Consider the following 17,612-nt stretch of genomic DNA (forward strand, 5'->3'; position numbering starts at 1 on the left):
TCTAGAATGTGTACACCTTCAGGCCGTGGGTCTCTTGGAATCTCAGCCTGGTGTGAGATCAAAGTCAAGGGTAGTGTACAGCAGTGCCCGTGTGTTAGTCTTGTCCAGCTTATCCTGCCTTCCTGCTGCCTAGTCACTCAGTTTCTGTGCTCGCTTGTATTGCAGAACCCTGGACAGCCTGGTCTTTCTGTGACTGTCCAGTGCATATGTGTAATTGGTGAATGTCTTGTCTTGCTCACAAGTGTGCGTGACTGTGCACAGGGTCCCTTCTCAGCTTCTTCCAGCTGTCTTCTTTTGGTCGTTGTTTTATTTTGTGCTTCGAGACAGTGTTTCTATGTATAGCCCTGGCTGTCCTGGAACTAGCTTTTTGTAGAAGATGCTGGCCTTGAACTCACAGAAATCCGCCTGCCTCTGCCTCCCTAATGCTGGACTTAAAAGGCGTGCCACACCACTGCCTGGCCTTTTTTGGTCTTTTGTGACAGGGTCTCCCTATCACGCAGCTCTGGCTGTCCTGCAACTCTCTATGTAGACCAGGCTGGACTCTCAGAGATCCACCTGCTTCAGCCTACCAGGTGCTAGAATTAAAGGTGTGCTCCACCTTGCCCACTTCCTCCTACTGGTTACTGTGCTATGTCCTGAGTCCCAGGCTCTGAGTCCCAGACACCTCTTTCTCCCATCTCCAGCCTTGTGTGTCCTACCCCAGATTCAATCCTGCGTCCCTTGAAAGAGAAGAATCAGGTACAGAGATGGAGGTTGAGGGGAACTCCAAGCCAGCCTGTGGGATACAGACAGGCCTGGGTTTTCTCAGAGTGTCCTTTTGGGGGAATCATATTCCCGCCTTTTCCCGCCTTCTTAGGTGGGCCATGGCAGAAGGCTTGGGGGCAGAAGGCTGTTCTCACTGTGGGTGTGTATAACCTGTCTCCTTGCCCTCTGCACCCAGGGCTTCTTCCGACGCAGCATCCAAAAGAACATGGTGTATACGTGTCACCGGGACAAGAATTGCATCATCAACAAGGTGACCCGGAACCGCTGCCAGTACTGCCGGCTGCAGAAATGCTTCGAAGTGGGCATGTCCAAGGAGTGTGAGTGTCAAGGGCTGGGGGCCAAGCCCCGCCCAAGGTGGGGCCTGCGGCCTTTCTGAAGGCTGGGGGTGGGGGTGCTGTGCGTCTGTGTGCACATGTGTGAGCATGTGTGCTGTGGCAGGCAGGCTTCTAGTTAAGGTTACTTTGTGGACAACTACACGAACCTGTCCGTGAGTCTGGCGGGCTCTGTGCCCACGCGTTGTTTAAGCACAGAATGCGCAGAATCCTCCCATTAGCACATCTGCTTGCACGCTTGCATGCTTGTGCATGAGTACCTACCCCCAGGTTAGCTTTCTCCTGGGCTTTGCTTGGCTTTGGGGTGTGGCTGAGTAACATACCCCTGTCCCTTGTGTATCTTAGGGGATGGGCCTGAACTCCAGAGGGTGTTAGTTGGTATGTCTGTGATGGGGGGCTGCCATGGGACCCCTGAAGCCATTGTCTGGATAAACCTGGAACTCCCTCCCGAGCTGGAAGAGAATTGGCTTCTCAGATCCAGGAGGAACAGGGGTTTCCAGTTTGGGCCCAGCTGAGGCCCTGAAGGAGGGAGGGACTGAAGGAGGGCTGGACAGGGAGAGACCCTCTTGTGTTGAATCATGGGTGTTGCCGTGGTGACCAGTGATTGATGATGTCAGAGATAAATGACGCTGACAGACGCCTCCTTGTCTGCGTGGCCGTTGCCATGGAGCCTGAGCCTTGGGGGATGAGGTGGGGGAGGGGGCTGCAGGACCCCCTCCAGCGCTTTGTGGGGAAGGGTGCAGAGAAAGATGGTTCTGAGTAACACACCAAGAGCCCCAGCCAGGAATAGAGGGCTGGATATCCTGCTACCTCCTGTCACCAAAGACTGGGAGTGCTGGTCCCACACTCAGGAAGTGGTGACTGTCCTCTGCAGTCTATGACTACTTGGGACGTGCAGGCCGGACCTTTCGCTAAAAGACTGTCACTTCCTTCTCCCTTTGGTCCACCTTCCTTCTTTCCACTGCAGAAGGACAGGACGAGGGTGGGGACCCCCTCTCCTTCCCACCAACAACCCCCCCCTTCCCCTCTCCCTGGCTGCTCTGTGCCCCGGAGCTGAGCAGCTGCCATTTCAATAGAATTAAAGCTTCCGAATGATAAACGTCTTGTCACAGCTGCAATTTTCTCTTCCCAAATTATCCCCCCACTCTGCCTCTCCCTCTCCCTTCTCTCCCCTGCACTTTATTGAATTTGCAGAATCGACATGAGTGATCTCCAAATTATGCCAGCTCCCCCCCACCCCCATCCCCTCCCTGGACCCCCACCCCCACCCTTCCTTCCTCCCGCGTCAGCAGCCGCCACCGAGGGCCTGTGAGTGATTGTGTGTCTGGGATAATCGGCTGGTAACGACCCCATTGCTTCTTTAAAGCCGAGTGGTGTGTGCGGCTCAGCGCCCCCGGCTAATGGGCCAAGAGATTCTTCCGCCTGGGGGCCCCCCATTCTGTGGTTGGGGAGCCCTATTCCCTGTCTGCCCAGGGAGCTGCTTTGAGCCAGTCTCAGGGAACCCCAGGGAGACTGCTGCCAGGAGAGCCGGGACACTAAGGATTCCTGGCAGGCAGGCAGGCAGGCACAGAGCGAGGACTCAGTTAGCATGACTGCCAGTCTGGGCTCATGTTCTTAGAGTGTGGGCTGGAGTAGATGCATGACAGAGCGCTACACGCTGGCCAAGGGCATTGTGTGCACGTGTGGCCACAGCTGTGGTCATGGGCCTGGAATAGGATTTAAGATGAGTCAGGTAGACACGGAGGGCTGGAATGTCACACTGCTTTGTGTGCTTGTGTGCGTGCGTGCATGCATGCGTCTGTCTGTGTGTCTGTCTGTCTGGTTGGTGGACAGCATGGGCTGGGCCTGGCCCTGAGCCACGGCAGTTTCTCTCTAACCCATCCACGTCCCCCACAGCGGTACGAAACGATCGAAACAAAAAGAAGAAAGAGACGCCCAAGGCCGAGTGCTCAGAGAGCTACACGCTGACCCCGGAGGTGGGGGAGCTCATCGAGAAGGTGCGCAAGGCTCACCAGGAGACCTTCCCGGCCCTCTGCCAGCTGGGCAAGTACACTACGGTATGCTGGCCAGGAGGGGTGTCACGCCCAGGGCCCCTTCTTCCGCCACCCCTTCCAGCACCTTTCTCCTAGCCGCCGTCTGGAAGCAAAGGCCGGGTGGAGGGCAGGCAGGGGACAGGCTGAAGAATGGGTGCATAACTGAGGCCCTGACTATCCTGGCCTCTCTCAGAACAACAGCTCAGAACAGCGCGTCTCTCTGGACATTGACCTCTGGGACAAGTTCAGTGAACTCTCCACCAAGTGCATCATTAAGACGGTGGAGTTCGCCAAGCAGCTTCCCGGCTTCACCACCCTCACCATTGCTGACCAGATCACCCTCCTCAAGGCAGCCTGTCTGGATATCCTGGTGAGCGTTTACCCCTGCCCTTCGCCGTGTCCCTGGATATGGATTTGTAAGCAGTCACTTTCTAGAACCTTTCCCAGAACCCGGATGTCCACATTCTCCCTCTCCTGTGTCAGTCTGTCCACTCAGCCGCCTAGCACTCAGGCTGCTCCCGTTCACCTGCTTATCTGTGCAGCCTCTCGCCAGCTCACATTTCACCTGTCCATCCTGTTGTAGAAAGATTGACCTAGACCCTTCTGAGCTGGGCGTCCAGAGGCAGTCACACTTCCATCCTCTCTTCGAGGGGAGGAGGCCACGGACAAGTAAATGAACGCTGCAAGCTGATAGTGCCGGCTGGCAGTGGGGTGAAAGCTGTCCTGTCCCCTCCCTGTGAAGAGAGACCCTGGAGAGGCGATACCTCTAACGTTTGGTAGTGGGGCATCATGAGGAGGTGCTATTTCCTGGGAGTAGGAAGCGGAAGGGCCTGCCGCGGGGACTCGCTGTGGAGTTCGCATGCTGTAGCGCTCCATGGCCTGAGTTGTGAGTGGGATGCCCAAAGTAGTGAGAGCTGCCCAAGCCAAGACTGGCAGGAGGCTTCTACAGAATCCCTCACCAGGGTTCCGTCCGCCTCTTCCTCAGACATAATCCCGGGTGAAGACCTGGGAGGTATCGTGTGCCTGTCCCTGGTGCCTGTCCCCGGTGCCGTGCACAGATGTGGGAAGCACCATCGGGAGCAAACTGTTGAGGCTGAATGAGACAGTCCTGGGGACGCCTCTGCCTTACTTCTTGCTGGCTGGAAACGCCTTTCCCTCCTGATTTCCCTGTAAGGAGGCGACATGGCCTAGATCCGCCGCCCAGTGCCGTGGCGATGGACACGTGCGTCTCTTTAACTTTAATTGCGATTAGACTCAGTTCAGCCCCTTAGCTACATTAGCCACATCTCAAGTGCTCAGGAGCCACATGGGGCCGGTGGCTACCGCGCTGGATGGTGCAGACAGAACTTTTCCATCACTGGAGAAAATTCTGTCAGCCGGCCAGCCATGCTCTGGCCGCTTGCCAGGGAGGGCCTCTGGGAATGCTGGAGCTGGCGTACCAGGGGTTGGGGCAGAAGTGGGGGGTGGCGCCCCAGTCTCCGAACCTGTACACCCTCTGCACCCAGATTCTGCGAATCTGCACGCGGTACACACCTGAACAAGACACAATGACCTTCTCAGACGGGCTGACCCTGAACCGGACGCAGATGCACAATGCTGGCTTTGGCCCTCTCACCGACTTGGTTTTTGCCTTCGCCAACCAGCTGCTGCCCCTGGAGATGGACGATGCAGAGACTGGATTGCTCAGTGCCATCTGCCTCATCTGTGGAGGTGGGTGAGGTTCAGGTGGCTCTATGGAGGCAGGCTGCGGCCTGGAGGGTCAGGTCTGGTCTCTTACTGTCTCCTAGGCGACACTCTTCTACAGCGTCAAGAGTGAGACCCAGCTAATATTGGCTGTTATTTTACTGTTCTTCCGTGCTACACTGATATAGTCAGGTCATAGTAATGATGGCCAGGAGAGGAGAAGCTGCTGGGAAGTCCTTGCTTTGTATGGGGAGAGCTCCCTGTGTTAGGGGTTGGGCTTCCCATCTCCACCAACACAGCTACTGTGGAGAGCTTCGAACAGCCCACACCCCACTTCCTTTTAGAGTTTAAAAGCCCTATGCTGTCTGCCAGCCCAGAGATCTTCTCAGGCCTACCTTGTGGCCAGCCTTCTGCCCTCTGTGGCTTGGGCACACCCGCCCCCAAGTGGCCATATCTGGGAATGCAGCTGTACGCCTACTTGGTAGAGTGGGCTTGGGTGTGGGATTGCGGGGGTGAGGGTGCGCCTGCTCAGGGGTGGTTTTGTGCTCAGACCGGCAGGACCTGGAGCAGCCAGACAAGGTGGACATGCTGCAGGAGCCGCTGCTGGAGGCACTGAAGGTCTACGTCCGGAAACGGAGGCCCAGCCGTCCCCACATGTTCCCCAAGATGCTGATGAAGATCACGGATCTTCGGAGCATCAGCGCCAAGGGTGAGTCCTTCGCGTGGAAGAAGGCTCAGGACTGAGTCAGGCTGTGTGTCTTCCTCATTTGAAGCTGGCCTGTCCCCGTCTGTGTCTAGGCTATGGCTCTTGCTGTCCCTTTTTTTTTGGTTTTTCGAGACAGGGTTTCTCTGTGGTTTTGGAGCCTGTCCTGGAACTAGCTCTTGTAGACCAGGCTGGCCTCGAACTCACAGAGATCCGCCTGCCTCTGCCTCCCAAGTGCTAGGATTAAAGGCGTGCGCCACCACCGCCCGGCCTTGCTGTCCCTTTTCCATTGTAGTTCAAGGCCTGCCTCTGTAACAGGTCATGTGGGTATAGACTGGCGGGCAGACTACTTGCCAGCTCCGAACCTCAGCTTCCTGTGAGGAAGGGGGCGGTGATGGTATTTGGCAGTGCCTGCTGGGCAATCCATGACTTGAGGCCTAGAGGACAACCCAGGGCCAAACCCAGACAAGGAGAAGCCTCACATTCAAAATGCTTTATCCAGTTGCCACACTGTGGGCTCGAGAGAGCTGGCTTTTGTATCAAGTCACTGAGCCCTGGGTGTGGTGCATGGTAGATGCCCCAATGGGTGGCATTGGTCCCCTCACCCTGTGGCGCCCCCTTCTGGGCAAGTCTCTGACCTCCTCCTTCGTCCCCACAGGAGCGGAGCGAGTGATCACCCTGAAGATGGAGATTCCCGGCTCCATGCCACCTCTTATCCAGGAAATGCTGGAGAACTCTGAGGGCTTGGACACTCTAAGTGGACAGTCAGGGGGCGGAGCCCGAGATGGGGGTGGCCTGGCCCCCCCTCCGGGTAGCTGTAGCCCCAGCCTCAGCCCCAGCTCCCACAGAAGCAGCCCTGCCACCCAGTCCCCATGACCCCCACATGGACGATCCTCAACCCTGCCCTGGCTTTCTCTGCCTTCCTACTGGCCACATGACCCATCAGCCCTGCCCCGCCTCTTCCTCCCAGACAGAACTGGGAACCTTCTGCGGGGACAGGAGGGAGGAGGCAGTGACTCTGTGGACAGAGGCCTGGACCCAAGATGGACTGCCCTCTTCCAGCAGCCTGGGCTGGCATCAGGGGCCAGGCGTTGAGCCATGTGAGGACCTGGGCCTGAGCCCCAACGCACCTTGCCACGTCTTCATCACCAGCAAACGCCGAGACCTGGCTTCCTGTCCTCCGAACTCAAGCCATCGCTCCCCCGTTGGGGAACTTCCCCCTGCTTCAGATGGTGACAGAGGGGGGTGTCCAGGGTGGGGGAGATCCCCTGTACATATCCTGCGTACCAACCCCCCAGATATTAATTCTCGCTGGTTTCGTTTTTATTTTAATTTTTTTGTTTTGATTTTTTTAATAAGAATTTTCATTTTAAGCACATTTATACTGAAGGAATTTGTGCTGTGTATTGGGGGAGCTGGATCTAGAGCTGAAGGGGTGGGTCCTTGGGATGGGCGGGGCTCTGAAGGGCTCCCCTCTCCTGGATGTGCCCCACCCCACAGCCTGTTGTCCTCCGTTCTCTCTAATACTGTGAAATACTAACTTTCCAAGGCCGCCTTCTCCTGACCTGTGCGGGAAGCAGCTTCCCTTCTCCCTCTGCCCAGCACTGGGTGTGGGTGTCCCGGGCAGCTTCCCCTGGGTGGAAGGGATCCTGGCTTTTGGCTTCTGCCTTTGACCACCAAGAAGTAGGGGGAGGGTAAAGCTAGGGTCCCTCAGATGAGTAGGATGCTACTCCTCACTGCCCATCAGAGCTCACTTCATCCAAGCCTCAGCCCCACTGTGAAGGGGCTGGCTAAGGGGTCCAAGTTACCCCTGCCCCCAGCCTCATAGCCACCAGCACCCCATGGGGCCCTCCAACACACACACACTTGGCCTGAGTTCCTTCATTTCCCTGGCCTCCCCCCCAATCCCTCTGTGCCCCCTCCTTGCCCCGCAGGACGGGACTCCAGGGGGTCCCCTCCCTCCCCCTACACCCCTGGGCTGGGGGAGCAGGCTTACCTTGCCCTCCTGCTTGGGTGGGGTCTCACCCCGGAGCCCACTGGTATACCTGTTACTGCTGGGTTTCCACTGAATTCTACTGGAGAAAGAATAAAGTTCTATTTATTCTACAATGCCTCTGCCTCTCTGCCTCCACCCTCTCCTCTCCATGTCCGGGCTGGGGCCTCGAGATGGGGGCTTTCCGCAGGCTCTGGGCCCCAGGGACTAAGCACAAGCGCTAACTGCCAAGGGCTTAGCCAGTGTCAAAGTTGCCCCGTGGCAGGGTTCAGGTCTGGCCCTCAAACGGGCTGGGGAGAATCTCTCTTCCACAGCAGGGGACTCATCTTGGGAAGGAGGAGCAGGAGGACCAATGGCTCTTGCCAGTCTGAGAAAGGAAGCCAGCCCTTGACCTCAGAGCCCCTAGACACTGAAGTTACCCAGCGACAGACAAGTGGCTACAAATGGATGTTCCCGCAGTTGCTGGAGCTGGGCTCCCGATGCCCTAACAGGAGAGTGGGGAGCCGGTGGGAGCCAGAAAGGAGTGTCCTGCCCCCTTTGAGGCCCGTTGGGCAGCAGCAGAGCTTGGAGCGTGAGCTTTCCGTGTCTTACTGTGGTAGTCTTGGCTGAGAGGCCAGTGTCCTTGCCCAGGGCCAGACAGTGGCAGGTTGGGGAGCGGGGTCAGCACTCAGGGCTCCTGCTCAACCCAGTGTTCTCTATTGGGTTCCGGAGACTCCAGAACCTTCACACACCACAAGGTGATGGTGCTTGCAGGTGGGCTCCCATTTCCAACACACACACACACACACACACACACACACACACACACACACACACACACACACACACACACACACACACACCAGCCTCACACTCATACCCCTGCCTTAGCAAGGGAGAACCAAAGGGTTCTTTCCCTGGAGGCCCTAGCCATTTCTAGGTTAGCCACTAGGTGGCAGCAGCTGCTCACTTCAGTGTCTCAGAGGGGCCTTGGACACTCTTCCTAGTAATTTTCTAACGTGGTTACTTAGCTGAAGTAAATGTAACATATGTGTGCATAGGTTTCCAAGAACCAATAGGCACTTGGGAAGCAATAGGAGAATTACCTACAACAAGTTCAAGGCAAGCCTAGCCCGCAACACAGCAAGTTCCAGACTAGCCTTGGCTATATAATAAAACTTTGTTCTAGACCAGCAAAATCCCAGCAAAATTCTTTAAAGACCTCGAAACAACGGTACTCAACTTCATTTGGAAAAGCAAAAATCCAGGATAGCCAAAACAATCCTATGTAATAAAAGAACTTCTGGAGGCATCAGAATCCCTGACTTCAAACTCTACTACAGAGCTACAGTACTGAAAACAGTCTGGTATTGGCATAAGAACAGACAGGAGGACCAATGGAACCAAATAGAAGACCCAGATATCAATCCACACATCTTCGAACACTTGATCTTTGATTTAAAAAAAAGCAAAAAAATACCAAATGGAAAAAAGAGAGCATATTTAACAAGTGGTGCTGGCATTACTGGATATCAAAATGTAGAAAAATGAAAATAGACCCATATCTATCACCATGCACAAAACTCAAATCCAAATGGATCAAAGACCTCAACATAATGCCAGCCACACTGAACCTTATAGAAGAGAAAGTGGGAAGTACACTTGAACACATTGGCACAGGGAACCACTTCCTAAATATAACCCCAGCAGCACAGACACTGAGAGAAACAATTAATAAATGGGACCTCCTGAAACTGAGAAGCTTCTGTAAAGCAAAGGACACAGTCAACAAGACAAAACGACAGCCTACAGAATGGGAAAAGATCTTCACTACCCCACATCAGACAGAGGTCTAATCTGCAAAATATACAAAGAACTCAAGAAATTGGACACCAAAAGATCACATAATCAAGTAAAAAAAAAAAAATGGAGTACAAGCCTAAACAGAAAATTCTCAACAGAGGAATCTAAAATGGCTGAAAGACACTTAAGGAAATGTTCAACATCCTTAGTCATCAGAGAAATGCAAATCAAAACAACTCTGAGATTCCATCTTATACCTATAAGAATGGCCAAAATCAAAAACACTGATGACAACTTATGCTGGAGAGGTTGTGGGGAAAAGGGAACCCTTCTGCATTGCTGGTGGGAATGCAAGCTGGTACAACCCCTTTGGATGTCAGTGTGGCGATTTCTCAGAAAATTAGGAAACAACCTTCCTCAAGACCCAGTAATACCACTTTTGGGTATATATCCAAAGGATGCTCAATCGTTCCACAAGGACATGTGCTCAACTATGTTCATAGCAGCCTTGTTTGTCATAGCCAGGACCTGGAAACAACCTAAATGCCCCTCGATCAAAGAATGGATAAGGAAAATGTGGTACATTTACACAATGGAGTACTACACAGCAGAAAAAAATAAGGACAGCTTGAATTTTGCAGGAAAATGGATGGAACTAGAAAACATTATTTTGAGTGAGGTAACCCAGACACAGAAAGACAATTATCACATGTACTCACTCATAGGTGGTTTTCAAACATAAAGCAAAGAAAGCCAGACTACAAACCACAATCCCAGAGAACTTAGACAACAATACAGACACTAAGAGAGACTCACATAGATCTAATTTACATGGGAAGTAGAAAGTAGAAAAAGACAAGTTTTCCTGAGTAAATTGGGAGCATGGGGACCTTGGGAGAGGATTGAAGGGGGAGGAGGGAGAGGCAGGGAGGGGAGCTGAGAAAAATGTAGAGCTCAATAAAATAAAAAAAGGAAAAAAAAAAACCCAAAAAACTTTGCCCCCCCCCAAAAAAAACAAAAACAAAACAAAACAAAAAAACCAGTAGGCAATGGTGACACGTGCCTTTAATCCCAGCACTTGGGAGGCAGAGGCAGGTGGATCTCTGTGAGTTGAAGGCCAATCTGGTCTATGGAGCTAGTTCCAGGACAGGCTCCAAAGCAAAGCTACAACAGAGAAACCCTGTCTCAAAAAACAAAACAAAACAAAAATAAACAAACAAACAAAGTAGGTGGGAGACACATCCAGTGTCCCCAAACAAACAAACACACACATTTTACAGTTTGACCTTATGTGTTGGTGAGTCTGTGTGTATGTGTGTGTGTGCAGACATCTCCAGAAGCTAGACGAGGGTACCAGATCCCCTGGAGATGGAGTTAGGTGCCATTGTGAGTTTCCTGACGTGGGTGTTGGGAACTGAACTTGAGTCCCGGAAGAACAGGATGGATTCTAAACTCCCGAGCCATCTCTCCAGCCCCACAAAGAGATTTTCCACTATGTGAATGTCCAATGGAACATTCCCAAAGGTGTGTGTGGGCTGGCGAGACGGCATCTTCCTGCCTCCATCCTCCAAGTGCTGGGATCACAGCCTTTCATCACCACGCTAGGTAATCAAGCCCACAGTTCCTGCATGCTCCGCAAGCGCTTGGCCAAACTGAACTCCCTCAGCCGCCTCTACTCTCTGAATGCTCATAACGCCTCTTGGAGGGCTGTGGCCATGTCCCCTGAGGTCAGGGGAGCTCTGTCCTGTTCCGTGGTCTATCTTCCATAGAGGGACTCAGCAAGTTAAGGAGCCCCATTGAGGCTCGGGAGGGAATCTTCGTGGGTGAGCATTTGCCCATCCCTGCAGGACCTTGGTGAGGTATGGGGATAATGAGGTGGCTAGGCATGATCAGAATTTATCAGCAACTCATGTATGGTTGTGGATGCCAATATGGAGACAGCCGGGACAGGGGCAACAGTAGCAGGATTTGACCCTGAAGGGAGATTTAAGCCAGCAAGACAGGCCCTTCAGATGGAGCTAGCAGGGCCTCCTGAACACAGGCTGTGGGGGACACTAGGCACAGCTGACCCCGGGTAGATCAGGAGGTGGTGATGATGTAGCAAAGTGAGAGGTGTGGGTGACTGATGACTCCTAGCAGAGCTGAAGAGAGGGGCACAGCAGCTGGTAGAGGTGCCCCCTGCTGAAGATCGGGGGCACAGCAGCTGGTAGAGCCGCCCCACTGAAGACGGGCACAGCAGCTGGTAGAGGTGCCCCCAGCTGAAGATGGGGGTACAGCAGCTGGTAGAGGTGCCCCCTGCTGAAGATGGGGGGTACAGCAGCTGGTAGAGGTGCCCCCTGCTGAAGATGGGGGCACAGCAGCTGGTAGAGGTGCCCCCATCTGAAGATGGGGGTACAGCAGCTGGTAGAGGTGCCCCCTGCTGAAGATGGGGGGTACAGCAGCTGGTAGAGGTGCCCCCTGCTGAAGATGGGGGTACAGCAGCTGGTAGAGGTGCCCCCATCTGAAGATGGGGGCACAGCAGCTGGTAGAGGTGTCTTCTGCTGAAGATGGGGGTACAGCAGCTGGTAGAGGTGCCCCCCCGCTGAAGATGGGGGGTACAGCCGCTGGTGGAGGTGTCTCCTGCTGAAGATGGGGGTACAGCAGCTGGTAGAGGTGCCCCCTGCTGAAGATGGGGGTACAGCAGCTGGTAGAGGTGCCCCACTGAAGATGGGGCACAGCAGCTGGTAGAGGTGCCCCCTGCTGAAGATGGGGGTACAGCAGCTGGTAGAGGTGTCTCCTGCTGAAGATGGGGGTACAGCAGCTGGTAGAGATGCCCCCTGCTGAAGATGGGGGTACAGCCACTGGTAGAGGTGCCCCCCGCTGAAGATGGGGGTACAGCAGCTGGTAGAGGTGCCCCCAGCTGAAGATGGGGGATACAGCAGCTGGTAGAGGTGCCCCCAGCTGAAGATGGGGGTACAGCAGCTGGTAGAGGTGTCTCCTGCTGAAGATGGGGGTACAGCAGCTGGTAGAGGTGCCCCCAGCAAAGATGGGGGGTACAGCCACTGGTAGAGGTGCCCCCCGCTGAAGATGAGGGTACAACAGCTGGTAGAGGTGCCTCCCCGGAGATGGGGGTACGACAGCTGGTAGAGGTGCCCCCCCACATGGTGGAGCCAACAATGGAGAGGGATGACTAAGAAAGGCAGAACTGTTTCTAGGTTGGTTGGCCCCACCACAGGGCCATTGTTCACTCAACCCCGGTCACTCCAGTGTCTTTGTTGGCTGTGGCACTTGCCACCTGCATGCTGTTCTTTTTTTTTTTTTTTTAAATATTTATTATGTATACAATATTCTGTCTGCGTGTATGCCTGTAGGCCAGAAGAGGGCACCAGACCCCATTACAGATGGTTGTGAACCACCATGTGGTTGCTGGGAATTGAACTCAGGACCTTTGGAAGAGCAGGCAATGCTCTTAACCTCTCAGCCATCTCTCCAGCTGTTCTTGAAAAGAGCTTCAGGACTGGCCTCTGGCGTGTCACCTCCTCAGGGACATCACTCTCCCTTTATCTTGTTTTTTGATATCTTTCCCACCAGAAGGCAGGCTCTGAGAGCAGAGATGCCGACCTGCAGCCCAACATCGGGATCTGTGCTGCAGCCCAACAACTGGATCAGTGCTTGCTGCATGTGGTAGCCACTAAGCCATGTGTGCTGAATGAGCTGACTTGACCTGGCGTGTACTTTATGTGTAAAGCTCACACAAGATTTCTGAGAAAGAATGGGAAATATCTCTGTAATACTTCTGAATATTGATGATGTTCTGGAATGGAAATGTTTTTGGGTAAAGCAGGTTAGAGAAAATACCACTTACATCCGTCTCAGTTGTTTCGTTTTTTTTTTTTTTTTAATGTGGCTACAGGAAAATTTGAAATTACTTTGCAAATTGGATGCAGTGGCACAGGCCTTTAATTCCAGCGTTCAGGAGACAGAGACAGGCAGATCTTAGTGATTTTTGAGTCAGCCTGGTCTACATAGTTCCAGGACAGCCTGGGCTATGTAGAGAGACCCTGTCTCGAAAACCAAAACCAACCAACCAAACAAACAAAAATTACATTATGCCTCACGTACAATTGTACTGAAAGATGCTGACCTTGAACAGTATTTGTTGAGTGGCTTGTTTTCTGGAAAACATCTGTGCTTGTGTGGAGGAGTCTAGGCTGTAGCCAGATGTGCCCACCGGGACCAGAGATGTGAACATACTGATGGTGTGGGCCCTTCATTTTCTCTCCCAAAATAGCGACCACATGCCAAGCCCAGGAGTCCGTGCGAAGGACCACAAGCCCAGCAGAAGGGCTGGGACATGGGGTGCTGACTCCAGCTCGGAGGGGGGGGCGGGAGAGCCCCTGCTGGAGGCACTTCTTTCCTTCAAGTGAGACCAAAGGGCAAAGGCTAGCAGCCTCGGGGCAGGGCTTCAGAAAGTGACTATACCCGAGAGTGTGTCTAAAACTGGCATCCGAAGTGGGTGTGGGCAAAACTTCAGCCTGGTGTGACAGACGGCAAGATGGCCATCCCAGAGGTCTAATCAAGGGAGCCCAACGTGCAGGAAGCTTGAGGGAAAGGGCTGGTTGTGTCCGAATGACAGGGATCCCCCGGGGGCTAAGGTAGAAAGCCTTCAGGAGAAGGATGGCACATTTTGGGGTGTAGTGGCTAAAGGTATGACCCGGCAACATGTCTAATGGAGCCTGAGGTTCCGGGGAGGGGCAGCGCTGCTGTGTCAGGACTTCTCACTTGGTCCTGGTGTATTCGATGGAGGAAGGCAGGTGAGGAAGGACAGAAAAGGGTGAAGTAGCCATGGGGCAACTCTTTCAAAGTCTGTGCTAGATGAAGGCTAGTTGAAAGGGAATGGGGACCCAGGAACAAATCTGTCTCGGGGCAGCTTTCCCTAAGGATGGAAAGACGTCAATCACATTACAGACTACAGGGACGGTGGCGGGTGGGAAGAGTAGAGATGGAAGCCAAAAGAACACTGCCTGCTGTGTCTTCCAGCCCACTCCCAGTGAGGCTTGCAGAGCACGGATGGTGGCATAAACCTACAAGATGACGGCTGGACAGGACTTTCCTCCCCCTCTGTTGGGGGGGAGAGACACCGATACCCTCACAGGTGCCTGGGTTAGATCAGTAGGGAGAAAGCCATTATGGCTCCCACTGGCATTGGGTTCTGGTAGTGAATGACAGTGTTAGTAGATGCACAAACAGAATGTGTGTATAGGTGTGTACACAAAGCTTATGTAGGATGCATGCACACATGCTTGCACACAGAGCCCACAAGGACATCCATGTGCATGTCTGTGCACGCATGCGTGAACACAGGTCTGTACCTCCTGTTACCTGTTACAAGTGTGCACATGCATGTGTGGACCCCTCAAGGGTGTACACATGCAAGCACACACACAGCCCGCAGAGGTTTAATGTACACGAGCACCCAACCCATCGCAGCGTATCCAGGTGTGCATGTATGTGTGCACAGAGAGCCCACAGGGAAGAGGACTTCTCTGACCAAGCAGGGGGCCTGGGAATGCTGCCATCGTTGCTGATTTTGCCCCCGGTAGAACAATCAGATCACTCATTGCCCTTGGCCTGTTTGCTTCCTCTCAAGGTCCCTGGAATCCTCCCTTTCCGCTGGGATCACAGCCTCCCCGATTCAAAGCAATCCCAGCACGCTGGTGCAGCCAACACTAGGAAGTGCGACGCCACCCAGACCCGAACCCCGGTGGTCCGCATCTTCTACTCCAGGGGTGGGGGTGTACCCCTCTTCCCATCTTCAGCTCAGGCAGGGTCCTACGCAGCGAGAAGCCACTTCTCCTTTCTGCCTCCAAGGACCCCAGTGCTGATGAAGGGTTCGGCCTCGGACCTCGCCGCTAGATGGCCAGGTCCTGACGCACGGTGGCCAGCGAAGCCTTGCTGTGGCCGCTGTCGCCCTCGCCCTCGCTGTCGCCGGCCGGTGCGCGGTGCGCGTAGGCGGGCGGGCCGAAGGGGTCGGGGTCCGCTCGCTGCGAAGGCAGAGAGGGCGGTGGCGGCGGCGGGAGCAGCTTCGCGCGTTGGCGACCCTTCCAGAGCAAGTGGCCCAGCTCGGCTACGCTGAGCAGCGCCGAGAGCAGCCCGACGGCGAAGTAGAAGACCACGAAGACCGTCTTCTCGGTGGGCCGGCTCACGAAGCAATCGACGATGTGCGGGCAAGGCGGGCCGGCGCACGCGTAGTGCGGGGCCACGCGGAAGCCATAGAGCAGCGCCTGGCCACCCAGGAAGGCCAGCTCGGCGAGCAGGCGCAGAGCCACGCTCAGCAGGTAGCAGCGACGCGCGCGGCGGGCGCGTAGGGAGCACGGGGCGCACGGGGCCTCGGGACGCCCGCGCGTGCACGGCGTGGCCGGCTGCGCACCACCCGTCTCCTTGCTGGCCTGGTGCATAGAGTAGATGACGAACAGCACAGGCGGCGCCGACAGCAGCAGGATGTGGAAGAGCCAGAAGCGGTAGTGGGACACCGGGAAGGCGCGGTCGTAGCAGGTCTGGCGACAGCCGGGCTGTAGCGTGTTACACACGAACTCCTCCTGCTCGTCCTCGAACACGGCACCTCCCACCGTGGCCAGCACCAGGATGCGGAAGATAAGCATGATCACCAGCCAGAGGCGACCCACGAGTGGCGACTGCAGCTGCACCGCGTCCAGCAGGGAGCCTAGGAACGCCCACTCCCCCATGACGCTGGGGACAAGGGAAGGGGGTAATCAGAGGCTGGAATGGACCTGACCTCCGCCTTTCCACGTCCTCCACAATCTCTAACCTTGGAGGGCACTAGGGGTCAGAGATGTTGTGGGGTTCAATGAGTAAATGTCTGAGTGTGAGGATAGTAGGTGAGTCCGTCCTCAGCTATGGGATCCCTTCACCTGGGCGTAAAGGGGTGCTGAGGCGGGATTCCTCCGCACCCCGGCCCGGGCCTGCTTGGCTAGCCCCTGTGATCTCTCAGATTCTAGGTTGTTCTGCAGGGACAGCCCCTGCCTGGCTCTTTACGCCAGGATGATCTCTAGGAGTCAGAGCGACTGCTGGAGTCCGGAATTCCTCATTCCGTTTGAGACTCCTGGGAGCAAGGGGAAGGCCAGGCCGGGTGAGCCCCCACTGTCTCCTTTCTTTTCTTCCTCACCGTTGGAGGCTGACAAAGAAGCCTGCTTTAGGAATTTCTCGCGGTTGATCTGCCCTTTCCTTGCTCTCCTACCTCGGGCCAAGGGGAATGGTAACAGCGCCTCCCGCCGCCCCCAAGCAGTTGTCAAGCATCTCCTGTAAGCCTCCCCTGACATACAGAACACACCATGTCCCCATAGACGCTTGGTGGCCTCTGGATTCCTCCCGACTCTACTTACCCTGGGGCCTGTGCTTAGAGCTGAGCGCAGGACCTTGGGAGACAGCTGGGACCTGTTCCTCTTGATCCCTCTTTCATTTTCCTTTTCGGATTTGGCTGGGGTGGATGACAGGACAGGATGGCTGAGAGGGGCTAGCTCTCCCCCTTCTCTTAAAGGGACAGGGTGACCCTGCTGTCTGACTCCACCCTGGGATCAGACCCGGGACCACACCCCTTGCTGGGTCCTCCCTTTCCATCCTTCACCCCCCATGCCCCGTCCCATAGCCATCTGGTGATGGACTGAGGTCAACCAGAGCCACATCTTTTGGTGAGGGAGCAGGGGAATCATGGAAACCCTCCCGACAGACTCCCCAAACTCAGAACAAGGTCCGCACAACTAATTGACCCCTTTTGAAAGAGTCAGAGGGAGATAGCGTGTTTTTTTTAGGAGGCAACGAATATCCGATGGCTTTTGACTTTGGCTCTAGGGCACTCGACCTTGGATGAACCATTTTGGTCGCGTGGGTCAGAATCTGAGACGGCAAAGCGCCAAGATGCATCTTACTTTGTTCTGAGACAGAATCTCCGTGTAGTTCAAGCTGACCTGGGCTCGGCTGACTGTATAGGCCAGGCTGCCCTGGAAGTGTTGATCCTCCTGCCTCAGCCTCCCAAGTGCCAGGACATTAGGTATACACCACCACACCCAGCTTAGGTGCACATCCAAGTTCAGGTTTCAGTTATGTTATGGAAGCTCAGAGCTTGGTGCCTGGAAGAACTCAGTGTGGACGGCATGAAGGTGCGGAGAGTGGCTGGCTCCCGTGCTTAAGCAAAGGCTCTGAGCTCTCTCCTTTCCAGCAACTTCTAGATTTCCTGTGAAGAGTGTGGCGCTGCATAAGGCCAACAGAAGTCAGAGCTTCCATCAAGGCTTTTCCACTGAGTGTCTTCCAACATCTAGGAGCAG

The 17,612-nt window shown here is 54.8% G+C and overlaps 2 protein-coding genes across 6 annotated transcripts in view; one reads left to right on the plus strand and one right to left on the minus strand.

Moving 5' to 3' along the window:
- The window catches only part of Rara (retinoic acid receptor alpha), a 47,617-nt gene extending 40,002 nt beyond the window's left edge, over nt 1-7,615 (plus strand). For all 5 annotated transcript variants that reach the window (XM_057775607.1, XM_057775610.1, XM_057775606.1 and 2 more), the window contains 6 exons: nt 941-1,082; nt 2,994-3,154; nt 3,324-3,500; nt 4,636-4,840; nt 5,364-5,522; nt 6,175-7,615. In XM_057775607.1, the coding sequence (XP_057631590.1) occupies nt 941-1,082; nt 2,994-3,154; nt 3,324-3,500; nt 4,636-4,840; nt 5,364-5,522; nt 6,175-6,392 (1,062 nt within the window). In that variant the 3' untranslated portion in view covers nt 6,393-7,615. The remainder of the gene's footprint in view (nt 1-940; nt 1,083-2,993; nt 3,155-3,323; nt 3,501-4,635; nt 4,841-5,363; nt 5,523-6,174) is intronic.
- Nucleotides 7,616-15,182: 7,567 nt separating this feature from the next.
- Nucleotides 15,183-16,744, minus strand: Gjd3 (gap junction protein delta 3). The gene is made up of 2 exons (XM_057773317.1): nt 16,674-16,744; nt 15,183-16,020 (listed from the first exon to the last, which is right to left on the minus strand). Exon 2 carries the CDS (start codon nt 16,014-16,016, stop codon nt 15,183-15,185), a length of 834 nt encoding a protein of 277 aa, XP_057629300.1. The 5' UTR covers nt 16,017-16,020; nt 16,674-16,744.
- Nucleotides 16,745-17,612: the final 868 nt, after the last annotated feature.

This window comes from Chionomys nivalis, chromosome 7 (assembly GCF_950005125.1).
Source record: "Chionomys nivalis chromosome 7, mChiNiv1.1, whole genome shotgun sequence".
In the NCBI taxonomy this organism is placed as follows: domain Eukaryota; kingdom Metazoa; phylum Chordata; class Mammalia; order Rodentia; family Cricetidae; genus Chionomys; species Chionomys nivalis.